The sequence below is a fragment of the Erinaceus europaeus genome, chromosome 11, assembly GCF_950295315.1.
Source record: "Erinaceus europaeus chromosome 11, mEriEur2.1, whole genome shotgun sequence".
NCBI classification, from domain to species: domain Eukaryota; kingdom Metazoa; phylum Chordata; class Mammalia; order Eulipotyphla; family Erinaceidae; genus Erinaceus; species Erinaceus europaeus.
This window is the reverse complement of record NC_080172.1, coordinates 45,599,442-45,619,302: the sequence shown is the minus strand read 5'-3', so window position 1 is coordinate 45,619,302 and position 19,861 is coordinate 45,599,442. Positions and strand designations below refer to the sequence as shown.

General features: G+C 44.9%; 1 protein-coding gene and 1 long non-coding RNA gene across 5 annotated transcripts in view; one reads left to right on the top strand and one right to left on the bottom strand.

Moving 5' to 3' along the window:
• The window catches only part of KIRREL1 (kirre like nephrin family adhesion molecule 1), a 118,920-nt gene that overhangs the window by 80,057 nt on the left and 19,002 nt on the right, over positions 1-19,861 (top strand). For 3 of the 4 annotated variants that reach the window (XM_060201429.1, XM_007534158.3, XM_060201428.1), the window contains exons 2-3: positions 17,283-17,432; positions 19,082-19,231. In XM_060201429.1, the coding sequence (XP_060057412.1) occupies positions 17,283-17,432; positions 19,082-19,231 (300 nt within the window). The remainder of the gene's footprint in view (positions 1-17,282; positions 17,433-19,081; positions 19,232-19,861) is intronic. The other variant, XM_060201430.1, reaches the window with a different exon arrangement.
• On the bottom strand, positions 590-14,684 carry LOC132541208 (uncharacterized). Its single transcript, XR_009552378.1, has 3 exons — positions 14,478-14,684; positions 2,109-2,158; positions 590-1,009 (listed from the first exon to the last, which is right to left on the bottom strand). It is a non-coding gene; the product is annotated as an uncharacterized LOC132541208 (long non-coding RNA).

Below are 19,861 nucleotides of genomic sequence, written 5' to 3'. Positions count from 1 at the left end.
CATCTTCATCAACTTTGAAGACATCCTTCTGTCCTGCCCCCCCATGCCAAGAGCCACTGCTTATTGCATACTGTCATACTGAGACCCTGCCTCTGTATACAGCTTTTAATTACAGACCCTCCACTTCCAAGCTCCCTCAGCTCCCTGCAGCAAATTAACATTCCGTGCTACTTGTGCATGTACAATGAACCAAGTTAGATGGATCAATTCAGCAGCCAGTGGGAACTGCTTTTACTTCGTATAGGATTGATCCAGGTGATCCCAACATAGGGGCCCCTAGAAATGCCTGTGCAGGAAGTCTTTTTAATGGAGATTGATTAGAAAAAAGCTTAGAATGTCCTAGTTATGGGTAGGAAGTGTCTCCTCCAGAATGCACATAAGGGGTTGATTGTTTGTGCCCCCCCCACACACACACACGTATCTCACACCATTACATTTTGCCCTCTCCCTTCTGAGTCTTCTGTGCCCATTCCTGAACCTTATCAGGTGGCCATGTTGTGACTCTGGAAAGCTTGCTTCTTCTGTTATCCTTCTGAATCTCTCTCTCTTCTTTTTTTTCTTGCGTTGTTTATATCCATTCTTTCTCAGTAATCTAGGAGTTTTCACAAAGCAGAGAAAACTGAAATATAAAGGAAAAACTTTTAAAAAAAATTTTATTCATAAAAAGGAAAAACTGACAAAAACCATAGGATAAGAGGGTACAACTCCACACAATTCCCACCACTAGAACTCCACATTCCATCCCCTCCTCTGATAACTTTCCTATTCTTTATCCCTCTGGGAGTATGGACCCAGAGTCATTATGGGGTGCAGAAGGTGGAAGGTCTAGCTTCTATAATTGCTTCCCCACTGAACATGGGCTTTGGCAGGTCGATCCATACTCCCAGCCTGTCTCTCTCTTTCCCTAGTGGGTTGGGGCTCTGGGGATGTGGTGCTCCAGGACACATTGGTGAGGTCATCTGCCCAGGGACGTCTGGCTGGCATCATGGTAGCACCTGGAACCTGGTGGCTGAAAGAAGAATTGACATATAAAGCCAAACAAATTGTTGATTAATCATAAATCTAAAGGCTGGAATAGTTCAGATGAAGATTTGGGGGTCTCCATTTTATAGATAGTTAATAGGCCTATTTTAGGTATATTCCAAAGAGCCCATGACTATACTAGTGTTATTTATTTATTTATTTATTTATTTATTTATTTATTTATTTATTTCTGAGCCTGACATCTGATATGTAGGTGGACCCAAGTTATTGTCTGGGGAGATGCTGTAATGGCTGGAAACGGGATCAAAAGCTGGATCAGGGAAGAGAGTAGATCCCAAATATAGGAAAGGTGTATAAATATTGTTGACTGTAAATCCAACCAATTTGATATGATCGGGGGCCCATATTCAGCTTAGGAGCCTATGTGACCTCTGCATCCCTGTCGATTTGAGCTCACATTCTGTGGTCATGAGTAGAAATGTTCCAAGCTGCCCCAATTTCAGAACCCATCTTCCTCAGGTGTAGCACAGAGTATGTTATCCAGCCTCCCTTTGGAGGATGGAACATTTTCTACCGTTGTTGATCCATGTTGAGGGCAAGGTCCTATGGGGGCCCACAGTGGGGTCTATTGTGTTGTTCCTGATAGAAATAACCATTACCAATGGAGAGAGGGATCTATTCAAGTCTAGGCCCATATTGTCTGTTTGGGAATCTCAGGATTCCCCGACTAGGGTCCCAGCTGATGGGGTGGTCCTTTTGTTTTAAAGATTTGTTTATTTTTTAATGATAGACAACTGGAGCACCACTCTGGTGCAGGTAGTACCAGGGATTGAATTCAAGAACATGTTTGTAAGTCCAGAGCTGTAGCTACTGTGCCACTTCCTAGATCATGAAAGTGTTTGATTTGTAAAAGAGATTATATATTTTTATGTACATAAAGTTCCAATTTCCAATTTCCTTACATATTTGAATTCTAGCCCCCACCCTCACCCCATCCCAAGTAAACACTGGTCCATGACTTGGCTTATACTGTTCCTTTTTTTCTGGAACACCCTTCTCCAGTTCTCTGACTGTTGAAATCCTTCTCATCTTCAAAGCTGAATGAATCAGTAAATCATACTTACTGATTATCCGCTACGTGTCAACCTAGGCATCCAAAGTCCAATCTATATGACTAGAAAAGAAGAACAAGGGCCAACAAAATATGAGTTTCACTCCAGGGAAAAAAACATATGTTTGAAAAAAATACAATTTACTTATTCATTGGTTTAAAGTGCTTTTACCCATATCACTCCATTGTGACACTTATCACACTGTATTGCTGACACCTTTCTATATCTGTGAGACTGAAAGCTCATGTTGTGTTCCAGAGCCTTCCATAATCCCTGTTGTAATAGTCACATTAAAAAAAAAGTGTGGGGCCAGGCAGTGGCACACTGGGTTGAGTGTACACATTACCATGTGCAAGAAATGGAGGTCAAGCCCCTAGTTCCCACCTGCAGGGATGAAGCTTACGGAGCAGTGAAGCAAGTGCTTTGGGTCTCTCTCTCCCTCTCTCTCTCTCTCTTGCTCTCTCTCCTTACTAATTAGACAAATAACAAGCATTTATTGAGTACCTGGTGAGTACAACACTCTTCTCTCTTTTTTTTTATTTTGTTAACTTCTGTGGGAAAAGAAACTTTACTGGTATCTTTGAATTCATTTTCCCTAAAGATGACTGTTCCAAATTCCTTTTTCTAAACTACAATGCTGCAAACCATTTCAGTCCACTTTTACTGAGCTGTTACAAATTGATTATTTGATAGGTGTTTGTCCAAACTAAGAAGAAAATATGAGAAGTGTGAATAGAATTACAAAGCACCAAGATTGAAAGAGATCTTAAATATTACCCAGAGCCTTCTGGAACACCACTGGCAGGTCAAATGGCACTCAAATTGCCGTTCGAAAAGTGGTGGGTTTTGTTGTTTTATTTAATTTTTTATTAAATACTCTCTCTCTCTCTCTCTCTCTCTCTCTCTCTCTCTCTATATATATATATATATATATATATATATATATATATATATATACACACACACATTGAAGGCAAAGAGAAAGTCAATGCATTATCATGCACAAGGATCTGGATTTGAGTCCCCACTCCCTACCTGTGGGGGAAGCTTCATAAACAGTGAAGCAGGTCTGCAGCTGTCTTTCTCTTCCTCTTTTTCCTCCTCTTCCCCTCTCAGTTTCTCTCTCTCTCTCTCTCCCTCCCTCCCTCCCTCCCTCTGTCCCTCTCTCTAACATAAAATAGAAAATGAAAGAAAGAAGATTGCCGGTTGCCACTGGGATTGGTAGATTTGTAGTGCAAGCACTGATCCCTACCCATAACCCTGATGTTTCCTTCAGTGAATTGGTGGCCAGGATCAAATGTGAGTCATGGCACATGGCAAGGCAGCACACTATTCAATTTTGCCATTTCAGTTAGAAACCTCTTGTAGGAATAAAGCAATCTGCTCCCCTGGGAAGCACAGTCTTTAGTATCCAGTTGGGATTTGGGGAAGCTGTAATAAAAGCCCAGTACAGGGCCCAGAGATTTGCCTGTGCTATATAAGTGTGCATCTGCCAAGTGAGCTTCTTTTAGATGGCAGGAGCCAGTGTCAGTGTAGGGAGCATTCCTCAGAGCCTCCCACAGCTCATCTGATCCACAGACTCCAATGTCTATCTGGAAATGCTAGAGAAATCCCAACTCTGAAAGATCCAACATCTAGACTTGCTGACCTTTTTTTTTTAAATTTATTTATTTGTTACAAAGAGAGAGAACAACACCAGATACATATGCTCCTAGTGATCAAGTTTGGGACCTCAGGCTTGGTAGTGCAACACTTTATCCTTTGTGTCACCTTCCAGACCAGTTTTTTCTTCCTTTCTTTTCTTTTTATTCTTTATTTATTTATTTATTTATTTATTTTTCTTCCTTTTCATGGTTAGGGGAAGAGGTGTGAGGTACTACAATGTAATGATAAATAAAGCTGACTAAACTTGCAAATAGAGAAGTGTCCGTAAGTGCTCCTGCAGGTATTGGGAGACCTGAATTTCCTACTATCTTTTTGGTTTGGGGGCAAGGGAAAGAATACAGAGTTGATACTATTTGTTTATTTATATTTATTACTATCAGGGTTATCTCTGGGACTCAATACCTACCCCACAAATTCCCTGCTCCTCCATTAAAGGAAACTGAGAACAGAGAGGGAAGGATAAGGGCTAGAGAGACAGCATAATGGTTATGCAAAAAGCCTTTCATGCCTAAGCTGCTAAAGGTCCCAAGTTTAGTCCTAGCACTACTAAAAGCCAGAGCTGCACAGTGTTCTGCTAAAATAAATAAATAAATAAGAAGAAAGGGGGAGATAGAGAGGGAGAGAGACACTGAAGCACTGCTCCACTGCTTGTTAAGCTACTCTAAACCCAACAGAGGGTTTGAACCTGAATCCTTACACATGGTAATGTGTGATGTCAGTGTGCCGGTGCCTAGTCCCTGGGTTATTTATTACTGATACTATTCCTACAAGTGTCAGGTGGTATCTCAGGGGAGGACCTGGAAACAGCCTCCATTTTCTCTTGGACTTCAAAGCCTGTGGAGGGGTCGGGACATAGGAGTCCCATTCTGGCTACTGGTAAAGTCCATATGGTGGTGAAGCTCAGAATGTGACAAGGAGAGAGACTTTCCTGGAAAAATAGAGGTGCTGCCTTCTTCATACATGTAGGGGATGCCAAAAGAGCTAGGGTTGATGTAAGAAGAGGCAATGTGGGGGCCAGGTAGTGGCACACCTGGTTAAGTACACACATTACAATGTACAGGGACGTGGGTTCAAGCCCTTGGTCTCCATCTGCAGGAGGAAAGTTTCACAAGTGGTAAAGTAGAGCTGCAGGTGTCTCTCTGTCTGCCCTCTCCCCTCTCAATTTTTTTCTGTCTCTATTTAATAATAAATTAAATAAATAATTTTTAAAAAGAGATAGAGAGAGAGAGAGAAAGAAAGAAATCAAGCTTCCATATAAGGAAAGACATCCCCATATGCTTCCTGGAAATCAACCCTGCTGCCTGGGGCCAGGGTTAACCTGCCCCCAAGGACACCTGTGGAAGGGAGGTGAGAGGCAACCCTCCTTTTACTGGGGAGAGCTCTGTCCTCAGTCACCTTCTAAATTACCTCAAATGCAACCCTCTCCCTACCCCTTGGCTAATCCTTTCAAAAATGCCTTACATTTCTCAAAGATTTCACTTTTTCTTTAACTTAAATGCTCCAGGTTTTCCGATGAAAACCGGCAGGGGTAATCTAACATATCATGCCAGTCATCCCTACACAGACTTCTCTCCTTCTTTCTTAATCTTCCTGTTCTCTCTTCCCTTCTCTCTCTCTCTCTCTCTCTCTCTCTCTCTCTCTCTCTCTCACCACCAGGATTATTGCTGGGGCTCAGTGTCTGCATGACTCTGTTTCCAGTAATCATTTTTGTTAATAGGTGAAAGCCAAACAAAGATGGAGAAAGATAGAAGGACCAAGATAAGAGGACACTAATATCATACCTAATAAGTGCTACTGGTTTGTTCATTTTGCTATTATAATAAATTCAAGACCTCACTGGTTAATAAACCTTTTTTGTTTATTAAAAACAAAATCATGGTAACATGTATAGGGGGAAATGTCATGGCCTTTCCAGACCCTTTCCCCTTCTTCCTTTTACTCCCGTTTATTTTTTTGTTGTTCCATCAAATTATGTCCATTATTATTCAGGTGTGGATTTGAGGTTGTAGAGGTGCCAATTTCCGAGTCTGCAGACAGGGAAAAGGCCTCCTCGTGTTTCACTGCTTGATAACAACACCTATAGCACTAAAGCGCACCCCCCCCCCCCCACACACACACACACTGTCATCACCAACTCCAAAGGTGGGGACCTGGGACTTGAATCTGGGGCCCACATGAAAACTGTGTACTCTAGCAACTGAGCCACCACCCAGCCCTTTTGTTGTTGTTGATTATTTAGTTTTTACCCTTCTTCCATCCTTGCTACTCCTTCTCCAAGCTTCCTGTAGTGGAAAAGTTCTTCCAGCTACTTTCCTCACCTAGCCCAAGTACTGGTTTCCTGCTCACCCCTTGGAGAAGGTTTCCCTCTGTAATTTGGAAACTGATGCAGAAGCCTCTAGGAATTTGGAGACATGCTTATGCCAAGTACCTCTCTCCTTTGCCACCCCTCAATTTCTTCAAAATAAAGGTATAAGATTGGCAATTAAGGTCTCTCCTGCAGATTTCTTTTCTCAAATTTATTTTCCTTTTTCCTATACTATGATGTCAACTTAGCTTCTTCCCTCTTCACTTTTCCTTAAATTAATCTTTTTATAGCCTCTTTCTTACTTGATTAATCTATTTTGCTGGGGTTTTTTTTTTGTTCACAATTCACTTTTTGTCCTTGTCTACATTTGCATTTATCTTTGCATATCAGGACATTCCTCACATGTCTCAGTTTCTCACCCCCACCCCATCTGTAGACTTGAAGGCTGCTGAAGACCAGCCATTCTCATAAACTGATTAGATGAAATGAGTTCAGCCTAGAATGGCCTAACAGTGGAGGCTCATCCTTCCCTGCTCCCCAATACCTGTAGCCTTCTGACTTTGTGATGATTCTAGCCACTGCTCTCTCTCCTCCTTCCCCTTCTTACTTCCTTTTGCTATCATCCCTTTTCTCTTATCTGAGCTCAGTCCTTGCCTGAAATCTGTCCCTCTTTCCCCCACCCCATCCATCCCTTGTTAACTGAAATCAGACTGAATTTTAGTTTTTCACCAGAACCCTACAGCAGTGCTACCAAGCACCTTTCTGCTCCGACCTGTCATACCTGCCTTAACCAACCCCAAGTTGGCTTACTATGCCATTGTCCATCAACATCCCCAAGGCCCCTGTCAGGACATTTTTGCATGGGGTTGTGTCTCAACTCTGGCCAAGGTGAGTCAAGGCTAGGGAAAGGCAAAAGTACAGGTGGTCCAAGTGGGACAACTGAAGGTTTTTATGTTTGTTTTGTTTTTGAGTTCCAAGTTCTTCTGAGTGGGTCTGGCCACTTCACAACTTCATTTCTTCCAGATTCTCTAGCTGGGTGGTGTATAGTTCTTCATAGAAGTTTCGCATGATTTTCTGGATTTCTGTGGTGTTAGTTGTGATATCTCCACTTCACAACTTCAGAAGCCCAAGATTGTTTACCCTCTCTCTTTTTCCATCTCCTACTGAAGTCCCATAGCAGGAGAAAACAAAAACTCTTTCTTACTCTACACAAGCTAAGGCAAATGGGCCCTCTCCTCAGCCACTGTCAAAGATATGAAAACTTGAACGCCTTCCTTTACAAGCCTGCTATGGAGGAGGAAGTGCCAGCATGCATGACCAATTCTCCCTGATAGAGTGGCATGAGGCTGTTCCTAGGAGGAAGACCAGCACCAGAGATGAGATAGATGAGATAGATGAGATATGTGTGTGTGTGTGTGTGTGTGTGTGTGTGTGTGTGTGTGTGTGTGTGTGTGAGAGAGAGAGAGAGAGAGAGAGAGAGAGAGAGAGAGAGAACACAATCATAGATGTTTAAGGAGGCTAAGACCCAGATAAGTGCAGTGACTCCTCCAAAGTCACATGGCTGGCTGGTAGTCCACAGTTCCTAATCCCTGGTCCACAGTTCTTCTGTCTCTCCCTGGGGGACAGTTCTCCTCACCTTTACCATGATTCTAAACTAGCTTATTTTACCCTGACCAAAAAAACTACCACTTTGCCACTGCACATAGAGGGGCCTCTACAGTTTCTGTGGTGTCTGCAGTGCCCAGAAACCCAGCCAGACTGTGGCCACTCATGAAATCCTATCTGGTCCCTGGAAAGATTCCCTTTCAGCTGTCACTACTACTGCCAACCCCAGAGACAGACATTAGGGTGGCTTGGCCAGCAGGTAGTGGAAAGTGAGGAGTGATGACTCTGTGGCCTGTGGCTTTTAGCTTCCTGGGAAGCAAAAGATAGAAAACTAAAAGTAGGAAGATAGTACAGGCTAGGGCATCTGCCAGGCCAAGACAGTAGAAACTTCTGTGGCTCGCTGAGTCTCTTTTCCTTCAAACTGTACACAAAATGCTTTGATATCATGAATGCTGGTGTGCAGGAAAGTGGGAGCAGTAGGGATCCTGAAATGTTTGCAGTGTTATCATTGAGGCATTCATTTGATTCTCTTGTCAAAGTGTTACTTACAACCATCCTTAGGTTTACCTGTCACAGGAGGGGAATGCAGTCTCTAAAGTCACATAGCATTTTGACATTATCTGATTCTGGGTTGGGCTTGGCTGTGTAAAGGGCAAATCGACAAGCCCACACCTATTGTTCCAGGTAGTAGGGCTTACTCCAGAGATCCCTTGTCCAAGGTCTTGCTTCTCTCATTTTATTTTATTTTATTTTATTTTATTTTATTTTATTTTATTCATTTATGTGTTATATAGAGACAGAGAGAAATTGAGAGGGAAGATAGAGAAGAACAGAGACAGAAGAACACCTGCAGCACCACTTCACCATTCAAAGCTTTCCTTCTCCAGGTGGAGACCGGGGGTTTGAACCTGGATCCTTCTTCCTTGTAATATGTGCACTTAACCAAGTGCACTGTGTGGCAGGTTTTCTGACCTTTTCTCTCTCATCTGTCCACACTCTGCCTATACACATTCCTACTACCTCCTCAGTGCTCCCCTTTACCCTCCCTTCTTCCTTCCTCCTACCCTTGTCTCTATCAAAAATGCAAGTCTCTTTCTTCTCTCCTTTTTCCTTTGCTGGCCCAGCTCAGAGAATTGCAATCCTCTGTACTTGGTGAAAGAATCCAGCACTGTTGTATTTTTCATAGAGAAGGAGATGAATGGTTGAGGGTGAATGAGAGAGTGAATATGTGAAGGCATAGAAGGGGGAGAATGGCAGGAGGAAGAGTGGAATGTGGATTTAGTTCTGTCTGAAAGCTGTTGGTGTGAATCAAAGACTTGCCTTTGAACCAGCTGAGAGCTGAAGTAGAGCACTTAGAGACTGCTTGGGCCTTAGAGGTTCATTACTACTCATTTGATAAATCCAGGGAGACAGGCCTGAATCCACTGCCCTCTCTCCTGCCTCCTGGCTTCCTTGGCCCCTTGCTCTCTCTGATTCCTGCTGGCTAGGCAAGAACGGTGGTGAGAGCAGAACTATAAGGACATATGTGCCAACATATGAAATGCAGAAACATGACCTTGGCTGTCAAGGTTTGTGTGTGTGTGTGTGTGTGTGTGTGTGTGTGTGTGTGTGTAAGCACCAGTGGACATGTGTGCTTGTGTAGCATGATACATGTAAGTCTAGAAGTCACAATGTGTATGTGAAAATCCCTAAACATTCCTAGACTTTTTTTTTCTTTTTCTCTCTCGATTTCTCTCTGTCCTATCCAGCAATAGCAACAACTATAGGTACTGAGCCCCAGCAATAACCCTGGAGACAAAAAAGAAAGAAAGAAAGAAAGAAAGAAAGAAAGAAAGAAAGAAAGAAAGAAAGAAAGAGAGAGAGAAAGAAAATAGATACTGGGCTGGTGAATAAGCTTATTTGGATAGTTCTCTTTTCTTTTCCCTCTCTCTGCCTTTGTGTCTCTGTCTCTAACTTTAAAAAAAAAAAAAGAAATTTGGTCACTCAGCGGGTTAAACGTAGGTGGCGCAAAGCATAAGGACTGGCATAAGGATCCCAGTTCAAACCCCTGGCTCTCCACCTGCAGGGGAAGTCGCTTCACAGGTGTTAAAGCATGTCTGCAGGTGTCTCTCTTTCTCTCCCCCTCTCTGTCTTCCCCTCATCTCTCCATTTCTTTCTGTCCTATCCAACAACAACGACATCAGTAACAACAATAATAACTACAACAACAATAAAAAAACAAGGGCAATGAAAGGGTAAATAAATAAATAAATTGTATCACTGGGGCCCAATAGAAAGCACAAGAGATTAAGAGGGGGGAGTTTCATGAATGGTGGAGTAATGCTCCTCTCTTCATCACTGCGGTGTCTCTTCATCTCTCTCTGCTTCGTTCAGTCTATATCTTAAAAATTAAAAAATGAAAAGAAAAGAAGTGGCCACCAGAAGATTGTGTAGGCACTGAACCCTAGATAGAACTCTGGTGGCAAAAAATGAATAGATATCAGTAAGGTGATTGACACTGTGACTGGCACTTTAGAAATGAGAACTCTTTATTATTGCTACTTCTATTGGTATACATTGCTGGCTTACAGTTTGGCTTTCCGTGAACTGCTGAAAGCTTTCTGGTTGCAGCTGTCTAGCCTAGGCTCCCATCTCCCTTTCACATAGGACTGTATGCATGTCATTTTCGCCTGTGGTAGGCTGCAGCCTGTGGCATTGGCCAGCCCCAGCTTAGAGGATCATTGCCCTCCTGGTAGGCACCAGGGGTAAGATGGCAATCAGTAGATAGCAGAGGTGGCAGGTAAGTCAGAGAGATTGTCTAGATCTTCTTCTTATGTGGCATGACACTAAAAAGTAGGACTCTGGGAGTCCGGCGGTAGTATAGTGGGTTAAGCACACGTGGCACAAAGCACAAGGACTGGTGTAAGGATCCCGATTTGAGCCCCCGGCTCCCCACCTGCAGGGGAGTCGCTATACAGGTGGTGAAGCAGGTCTGCAGGTGTCTATCTTTCTCTTCCCGTCTTCCCCTCCTCTCTCCATTTCTTATGTCGTATCCAACAACAGTGACATCAATAACAACAACAACAATAATAACTACAATAAAAACAAGGACAACAAAAGGGAAAATAAATAATAAAAAAAGAAAAAGAAAAAAATTTTAAAAAGTAGGACTCTGCAGAGATCTGAGTGAAGCTCCACCTCTGCCCCTCAGTGACTATATCTTAAACACCCTGCTTATTGCTTCTCTCCTTTTGCTAGAGAGTGATGAGATTCACTATCCTGTACAAGGCTCAAAATGTCAGAAACAGTGTCTATAAGACATCTGTCTTGATGTCAGTTGAGTAGCCAGTGCTTTATAATTGGGGGTATTCTTAAGCTCTCCTCACACACCACCATATCCCCTGTAGCTCTTTTAATTCTTCCTGGTACTACTCTGTGCTCCCTTTGCCCTCATGGGTTTAGTTTTCTTCTCCCCACCCTACTCAGTTATATGTCTGCCTGAAAACCTCACTGAGCCCCCTGCCCTAGTCACAGAGGCAGTGCCCAGCTTTGGGACCCAAAACTTAGTGACCATACTTCTGAGGAGAGACCCCCTTCCTCATAGCCCACACATTTACCACACACCTGGCCTGTTCTGTTTTGCCTTCCTTTTGTCCTCATCTCCCAGTCCCTCTACTGCTATCTTTTCTCATTGGGTCTTAGGACTTGGTGTCACTGCATCACCAGCTCTTCTGGTCTCTACCTGAAGCATGTCTTTCCCCACCCTCCCTCCTCTCTTTTTTTCCTTCCTTCCTTCCTTCCTTGCACATCCCCTCCCTCCCACCCTCCCTTCCTCTTTCTTTCTTGCCACCAGGGTTACTGCTAGGACTCAGCACTTGCGTGACAAATTCACCACTACTAGTGGCCATTTTCTTCCCTCCCTCCTTCCCTCCCTCTTTCCTTCCTTCCTTCTTCTTTTTACTAGATAGGTCAAAGAGAAATTGAGAGGAAAGGGAGAGCTGGAAAGGTAGGGGAAAAAGACACCTGCTATGTGTGCAGGCCCCTCTTTATTTGTGTGTGTGTATGTGTGTATGTGTGTGTGTGTGTGTGTGTGTGTGTGTGTCCATTCATGTCCTTGTTAGATCCCTGGTTCATGATGCCTCTTTACTCTCATGTATCTAGTTCCTTTTTTTGGTTGTAGCAACACCAAGACATCTCTGACTTTTATTCATTTTGTTAATTACCACCAGGGTTATTATTGGGGTTCAGTGCTGACAACAAACAAACAAACAAACTACTGGCAGTCATCCCCTAGCCCACCAGCTTTTATTTCTTTCCTTCAGTTGATAGACACAAGGATAAATTGATAGGGGAAGAGACAGAAGGAGGGGGGGGAGAGACCTGCAGCACTCCATCATCACTTGTGAAGCTTCCCCTCCTGCAAGTGGAGGACTAGGGTTTAAACTCAGGTTCTTGTATATGATAATCTGTACTCGCTGGGTACACTACCACCACCTTTCTGCTTTTCTAGGTGCTATCTAGTGCTTCGTTGCTCTCTTTCTAGGATTTTCTTCCTCTCATCAGTATTACCCACCCACATTGTCTGGGGACTTCCAGAGTTCTTTTCCCTAACCCGTCCCAGCTAGACTCTATGTTCTGTCTCACGAGACCCTCCCCAACCCTCCCAGGACTGACTCTATAGGCAGTCCCAAGCACCCTGCTCCTCTCACTGCAAGGGAACCCTGCCCTGTCCTTCCACTCCACTACCCTGTCTTTTCAGAGCCCTCCCACATCTGAGCCTGGCTCAGGGTGCCTCCTCTCCTGGTGTAGTTTCACAAGGCAGGACTGTCCTGGCATTTTTTGGCTGTCAGCAGGCTTACTCAGAACACCTGCTGTATGCTTGGCTAGTCCAGAGCTGGGTGATAGGCTGGAGCTTTGACCAATGCAGACTAAGGGGTTCTTCTTGAGGCAAGGCGAGAAGTACATGCAGTGTCAATGGGCTGTAGCAGAGAAGAGAATGCATTAAAAGGGCTCTGAAAGTGTGCAGGTAAGTCATATGAAGCTTCACAAAGGAGGTGATGTTTTGATGTCAAGCTGAGAAGGTGCCCCATGCAGGGAAAAGCCTGTTTCAAGGGGTGAAAGGGTAAAGACTTGAGGGATATAGAGAAGGTAAAAGTGGGCTTAGAGCTTCCCACACCACAATCATGAGCTGGTAAGGATAACAAGTGGGATTCAGGACTCCACCTCTGATACTAACTGCAGGGGCTATATTGGGGCCAGAAAACAGTGTGTGATTTCAGCAGGTTTGGAATCTAGATGGCCTTCCCAATGTCTAATGAACTAAATTCCCACTGCTCCCTTCATTACTTTATTCTCTTCAGAGCCATTGCTTCTACACCCACCCCACCCCCCAATCTCCAGGATAAATTGCTTCAAATAGGCCTAAACCAAAGAAAAAATTACTTCAAAATCCCCAGAATCTGGGGAAGTGATCCTACAGTTGAAACATAGGACTTGGCTACAAGCAGGAGGCTCCAGGTTTGATATTTAGCACCATATATATGGATAATCTCTCTCTCATATTAAATAAATCAATCTTTTAAAATATCCTTAGGACAACAGATACCACTTTCATTATCATGTCCCTGTTCAGGTCTCCAGTTGTCCTTTTAATTACCTACCTGCCCAGAGCAAATAAGCTACCACTCAGTGGAGATATGCCAGGGAGTGTACTAGGCATATCACACACCTCATCCCTCTAACTTTCACAGCAGTTGTGAAGGAGATGTTATCCCCAATATACCAATGATAATAATGAGAACTGATTCAGTAACTTGGCCAAAGTCATGGGTTAGGAAACAGTAGAGGCACCATACAAACCTAGGTCAGCATTTCATTTTTTTTAATTTAACTAGTTTATTTATTTATTTATTTATTTATTTATTTATTTATTTTTGAGAGAGAGAGAATCAGAGCATCACTCTGGCACATGAGATGGCAGTGACTGAACTTGTGCTTCAGAGTCCAACACATTATCCATTGCACCACCTCCAAGTCCATAGGTTGTCCCTCAAACCTTTTTACTCTTGGAAGGGACCTGTGTAGTTCTTAGTCCATACTTAGCATAGCTAAAGCAGGACACTGGGGTGGGAAAGTGATACTGTCAAGATCACACTACTTCTCCCTCAAGGGAGCATGATATGTGTTCCCTGACTGACTTTGAGAACACCCCACCTCCACCGCAACACAGGGCTGCCTCACTCACTGCCTGTGTATAAAGAACTAGCTTCTCACAGTCCTCTAGATTTCCACAGGATGCATGGAGTTCTGGACCCCATGCAGGAAAGCTGTGAATATAAATCACCTCTCTGAGCCAGGGCACACAGTCCGCTCCACTCCTAAGCCCTTGACTTGGACTCCTGGGACAATGAGAAGGAGAAATGTGAGGGTGGAGCATTTGTAGCATGTAGCTGCACTAGAAAAATGTGCAAGGATATGAATAAATTTGAATAATAATGAGAGCAGTGCCTGAATTAATAATGCTGGTTACTCACCCAACGTATGCCCACCCCCAGGATCTCTTCACCTGCTGCCCTCTTCCTTGGAAGTGGGGTTGGAGGTGGCGCTCAACCTTTGCTTTTTTAGAAGACACCTGGATAGTATGTCCTGTCAGCAGCGTTGGGGTACTGCTCTCAAACTTTCTAGTCCCACAAACTGAAGGAACTGAACTTGGCACACTTAACTGCATCACTGCTTTAAATCCTGTGCTGGCTGTCAGTACACTCCTGGCCTGGCCCCCTCTTTCCTGGCCCACTTTATGTAATAGCAATAATTGGGATATCACATACCTAGAGGTATTCATCCAGAGGAGAGAGCTGAGCCCTTGGCCTTGCTGGAGAGGCTCCCACTAGTAGGATAGATAGGTCTTAAATCCCCTGCCAACTGTCACCTTCAGCTCTATGACAAACACAATTAGAAGCACAGACGGCTAGCTTGGGACAGGAAATCCCATGGCTATGTGGTTACAGCAAAGCTGAGTGATGGGACAAGTTAAGTTGACTCAAGAAGCTAGAGAACCAATCTAGGAGGGCTTTTGGGAAGAGGGGGAAGAGGGGCAGATTTGGGAAGATAGAGTAAAAAGCAGAAAGAGGATGTGACTTGGGTAGTGAACCCAAACATGAGCACACTGCCTGGTGTCACAAAAAGCCACTGTCATATCTGGTTTTGCAAGAAGCGAAACACTTTTAATTTATTATTATTATTATTACCACTACTACTATTAATACATATGAGGGTGTTACGTGGTTCAGAGAGACAAGCCAGAGCACCTTTCCTGTATGTGTTGTGCTGGGGGTCCACTTAGAACCTAAGACATTGGGGGGATGGGTGGTAGTGCAGCTGGTTGGGCGCACATGTTGCAATGCACAAGGCCCTGGGGTCAAGCTCTGGATCCCCACCTGCAAGGGGAAGGCTTTGCAAGTGGTGAAGCAGTATTGCAGGTGTCTCTCTGTCTCTCCCTCTTCTCTATCACCCCCTTCTCTCTCAATCGTTGGCTGTCTCTATCCAATAAATAAAGATAAAAATTAAAAAAAAAAAGAAACTAAGACATGAAAGTCTATGTTGTACCAGTTGTGACTCTTCCCAGCCAGGAAACACTCTCCATGACAGTGCAGGGTGCAGTGGTGGCATGAACATTACTCAGATAGACGTTCCTGTTTCTGTTTCTGGAAATATCTCTATGGGTAGAAGAAAAGGTTTTAGATTTCAATCTTGTTTGTTTCTTGGAAACAACAACAAAAAAAAGTAAGGCATGTTTCAGAACAAATGGTGGGTGTCTTGAGGAAAATCAGAAGGCAGGTCTCAGTGGATAGGATGGGGGCTTTGAGGTCCTCAGGTCACCTGGCTTTCTGGATGATGGTGCATTTCTATGCATTCCTATGAAAACATAACGTGTGACAAGTTTACTGCTTCTGCAAAATAGCTCCTGCAAAGTGAGAGTGTGAAAATGACTAAGTTTTACTCAGCCCTTTTTATTGATGTCAGGCTTTGCAGGGCCACCATTTCAGTCCTATCTTTGGTGGCCTAGTGGGAAGTCTTGAAACTGGGTAATATGTGCACTTAATCAAGTGTGCCACCAACCAGCCCCTATGATCTTAGAACTGAGAAGGCAAGTTCTTTTTTCTTTTTTTTGCTTATACACATAGTGATAGAAGACCTAAAAAATTTGGGAAAGCTGGGCTTAAAAGAGGTTATATTTGGGCCTCTGCAAAAACTTGTGTTGCTAAAGGAAAAGAGTCCCCTGCATTCTGGGAAAAGCCAGTTTTGGTTGCAATTCTGTGATACATTGGAGTAATCACTAGGAAGCCCCAGACCTCTCCCAGCAGCAGCCCCTCCCACCCTTGCCCCCACAGCCCAGCACAGGAAGTGAATGCCCACCAACCTGCCCTATTACCAGCCTACTAGTACTGGTTGTAGTAGGTGGGTGCAAGCAGAGGGGGAGGCAAGGGAGATGGAAAAAACTGCAATCCAATTCCCTGCTCCATTTAGGCTCCACAATTAAACGCAATTACTCTGCAGTTCTCTAATCAAATGCTCCTGGCCGGGCAGTCATGTGTAGCTACTGCAGCCCAGGGGAGAGTGGAACAGAGTCACATGGCCTCTCTCTCTCTCTCTCTCTCTCTCTCAACCCCCACCCTGTGGGGATGAAGTATGTGTGTGTGCGTGTGTGCGTGTGTGTGTGTGTGTGTGTGTGTGTGTGTATTCACTCTCATGTCCCCCGACACTGGGAGCAAGGCATGAGTATGCCAAGAAGTAGATTATAGCTTCTTTACTTTGGATACAGCACTGTCCATAAGGAAATACACACACACACACACACACACACACACTGAGAGAACTGGCCCTGATGTGCTCATAAGCACCAAGTATGGGCATGGTGATATAGTCAAGTCTCAAGGATTGAGGGCCTGGGACAGTGGGGGAGAGGGGAGGCAGGGCGGTGGAAGAATAGTTCAGGACCCAGAGAGCTGAGCTCCACCCCCAAACCTACCTCTGGGCTAACTCACTTGGTGATCTCAGTACCCTTGTCATTAAGATGGAGGGGTAGAACCTGAACTGGAGTTGGCATATTGCACCAAAGTAAAAGACCCTAGGGTGGGAAACGGGGAGAAAACAGGTCCAAAAGGATGACAGTGGGTGTTGTATTGTTATATGGAAAGATGGGAAATGTTATGCATGTACAAGCTATTGTATTTACTGTCAAATGTAAACCATTAATTCCCCAATAGAGAAATTTTAAAATTTCTCAAAATAAAAATGCACAATTTCTGAAAGGCAAAAAAAAAAAAAAAAAAAAGGAGGGATGGACTACAACTGTATCTAAGGTTTTTAAATAATGCCAAACTGTGATGGCTAAACCCTTCAGCTTCTGAGACTTATTCCTGTGGGCAGTAAGTGGGGGGAGTGAGGGTGGCATGTTGAATGCAGGGAAGGGGTCAGGGCTGCAATAGGGCAGAGATTGGGCAGTTACCTTTCCTATCTCAGGCTGTCTCTCTGATCCTGCTTGCTGCAGGATGAGTGAGACCCTGGAAGAGGATCTCTTGAAGCCCCTTTCCTTACCCATCTCCTTACCTGCTGATACTTTGACTTGCCAGGAACCCAGACCCGCTTCAGCCAGGAGCCGACCGACCAGACTGTAGTGGCTGGGCAGCGAGCCGTTCTCCCCTGTGTACTACTTAACTACTCAGGGATTGTGCAGTGGACCAAGGATGGGCTGGCACTGGGCATGGGCCAAGGCCTCAAAGGTGAGTGGGATACAGGGCTAGCTCAGTGTGCAGACCACCCCACCCCTGTGTTCAGCAGACTCCTGTTACCAGGCTTCCTATCTCCATCTGAGTGGTCAATGTCCCTCTTCTACTGGCTTCATCTCCATTGCTTTCTACCTGGCTGCATACAAGCTCAAGAAAGATAGCAGGAGGTGTGGGAGTTACTTCAGATAGTAAAGGACAGGACAGATAGAGAAGGAGGAGCTGGAAGATTATTCTTCATTTAACAAATCTGTGTTAGCAAAGCACTGTATCACCAGTATTGAAGCAAATGTAATAAATATTTTAAAAATGTTTTTTAATACCAACAACAATCCTTCTAAAACAATGAAAATATTTCTGGGTGGTGGAGGAGAATGCTCAGCTGTAGAGCACAGGGCTTGTGTGCTTGAGGCCCTCCTGGGTTCCATCTCTAACACTGCCTGTACAGAATCAGAGCTCTGGTCACTCTCCAGCTCTCTCCTAAAATGAATAATGCAATTTCAAAAATATATAGTTTAGACTCCTTGGCAAGGGAATGAGGACTCAGGACACCCGAGGTCTGGTCCTGACTGCCTTCTGTGAACTGGTGGCCTTATCCTTACTGCTGTGCAAACTAGATAGCCACAGACTTGGCTGCCTTCTCCTAAGTATATTTGAATATTTTGCAAACCCCCATTGTTAGTTGTAAGCCAGCCATAATAATAAAAATATAGGTGAAACTGTATGTTTTTATTCTTAATGTTGTCCCAGGAGTTTAGACTATTTGTCATGGATTTCCTATCTTAATAAAAGGAAGTTTGTGTAAAGCGATCTGGATAAAGGCAAGAGAGGGGTCTGGTGGGTCTATTGATGATAACAAGAGAAAGGCTGGGAGAGAGTGTGAGATCAATAGACAAGGAGTGAGAAGTATCAATAGCCTCTGGACTAAGGAAGATAATGGGAGGGAGCAGATGGTGGTGGCAAAGGAAAATGAGGAGTGGAGGGGGAGAAGAAGGGGGTTGGGTATGGAGAGCCTGGAGGCAGAGGCTCCCTGGACCAAACCAAGGAAAAGGACTGGAGGCTCAGAGACAGCCCTGCCATAGCCAGTGCTTCCAAAAGATGGCAACAGGTTTAGCACTCCTCCAGGTACAGTCAGGACCCTCCTTCATTCCCCCACCCTTTCCTCCACACCCCTCTCCCTCCACGGTAAGTGAGGAGACCCTGGCCTTCATGGAGTATCTCTCTAGCCTGAGGCTGGCAAGCTCACTGCTGTGTTGCATGGCCTGTATTTCCCAGCACCCACACATTCTCCCTTCTCTCCCTCTCCTTTCCTCCCTGCTGTCTGTCTCCCCCCACCTTTTTATTTCCTATTATTGTGAGAGACATTTGTCTGCAAATAGCTTCAGAGATTTTATCTACTCCAGCTCATATCCCTCACTGCCACCCACTCCTGTCAGTTCCTCCCTGGAACCCTAGGCCCCCAGCCTCATTGTGGGAGGTTGTGACACCCTAAGATCCACATCCAGGATGTCTGTGGCTCCTGGGATTGGGTGGAGGAGTGCTGCTGGGAATGGTTCTGGGCCCTGACTCAGAGGTAAGAAAGGAGAACAGATGAACCCTTGGGACTGGTTCCAAGGTGGGGGTGTCTTCCCTTTCTGTCTCTGCAGCCTGGCCGCGGTATCGGGTCGTGGGCCCAGTGGATGCTGGCCAGTATAACCTGGAGATCACAGATGCCGAGCTCTCTGATGACGCCTCCTATGAATGCCAAGCCACTGAGGCTGCTCTGCGCTCCCGCAGGGCCAAGCTCACCGTGCTCAGTAATAACCTGCCCCTGAGACCTCCCTACTCCTCTTCCCCTCCTCCTCTAGCCCACCCCCTTCTCCAGTTACCAAGTTCTTTTCCCAGCTCCTCCTTCTCTGTTCCTCACACTATCCCCTCTAACACATTTTCCTACCTTCTTTAAACTCCATCCAAAGCCAAGTCCAGGTAGATGAGAGCATTGCTGGTGTCACTGTAGACTGTATGTGCCCAGCATCCTCTTTGTTCCTCCCTCCCATGCTGAGACTCATACTGGGCTTCCTCTTCTGGATGTAATGCTCTGCCCAGAGTGGAGAGGTGCTGAACTGATAAGCCCAGCCTCTCACTTCCTCTGTTGCCCAAGCCCCAGACACTGCTGCCCCCTTTGCTCCTTTTCCTCTACACTCAGCCCTCCTCTCCGTCCTCCGAGTTTCTGCCCCAGGCCTCTTCAGGGAACTAGGAAATAGAACTGAAAGGAATGGACTTGGAGAGCTGAGAGTTATGGGAGGACATGGAAGAGTGCACAGGTGTATGTGTGTGTGTGGGGGGTGGGGGGGCGGTGCTGCAGCTGCATCTGCTTGGACTCTGGGTGGGTCTAGAGAGGGAGATCAGGTTACTGGGCTGTGACTCGGGCACACAGCAGTGGTCCC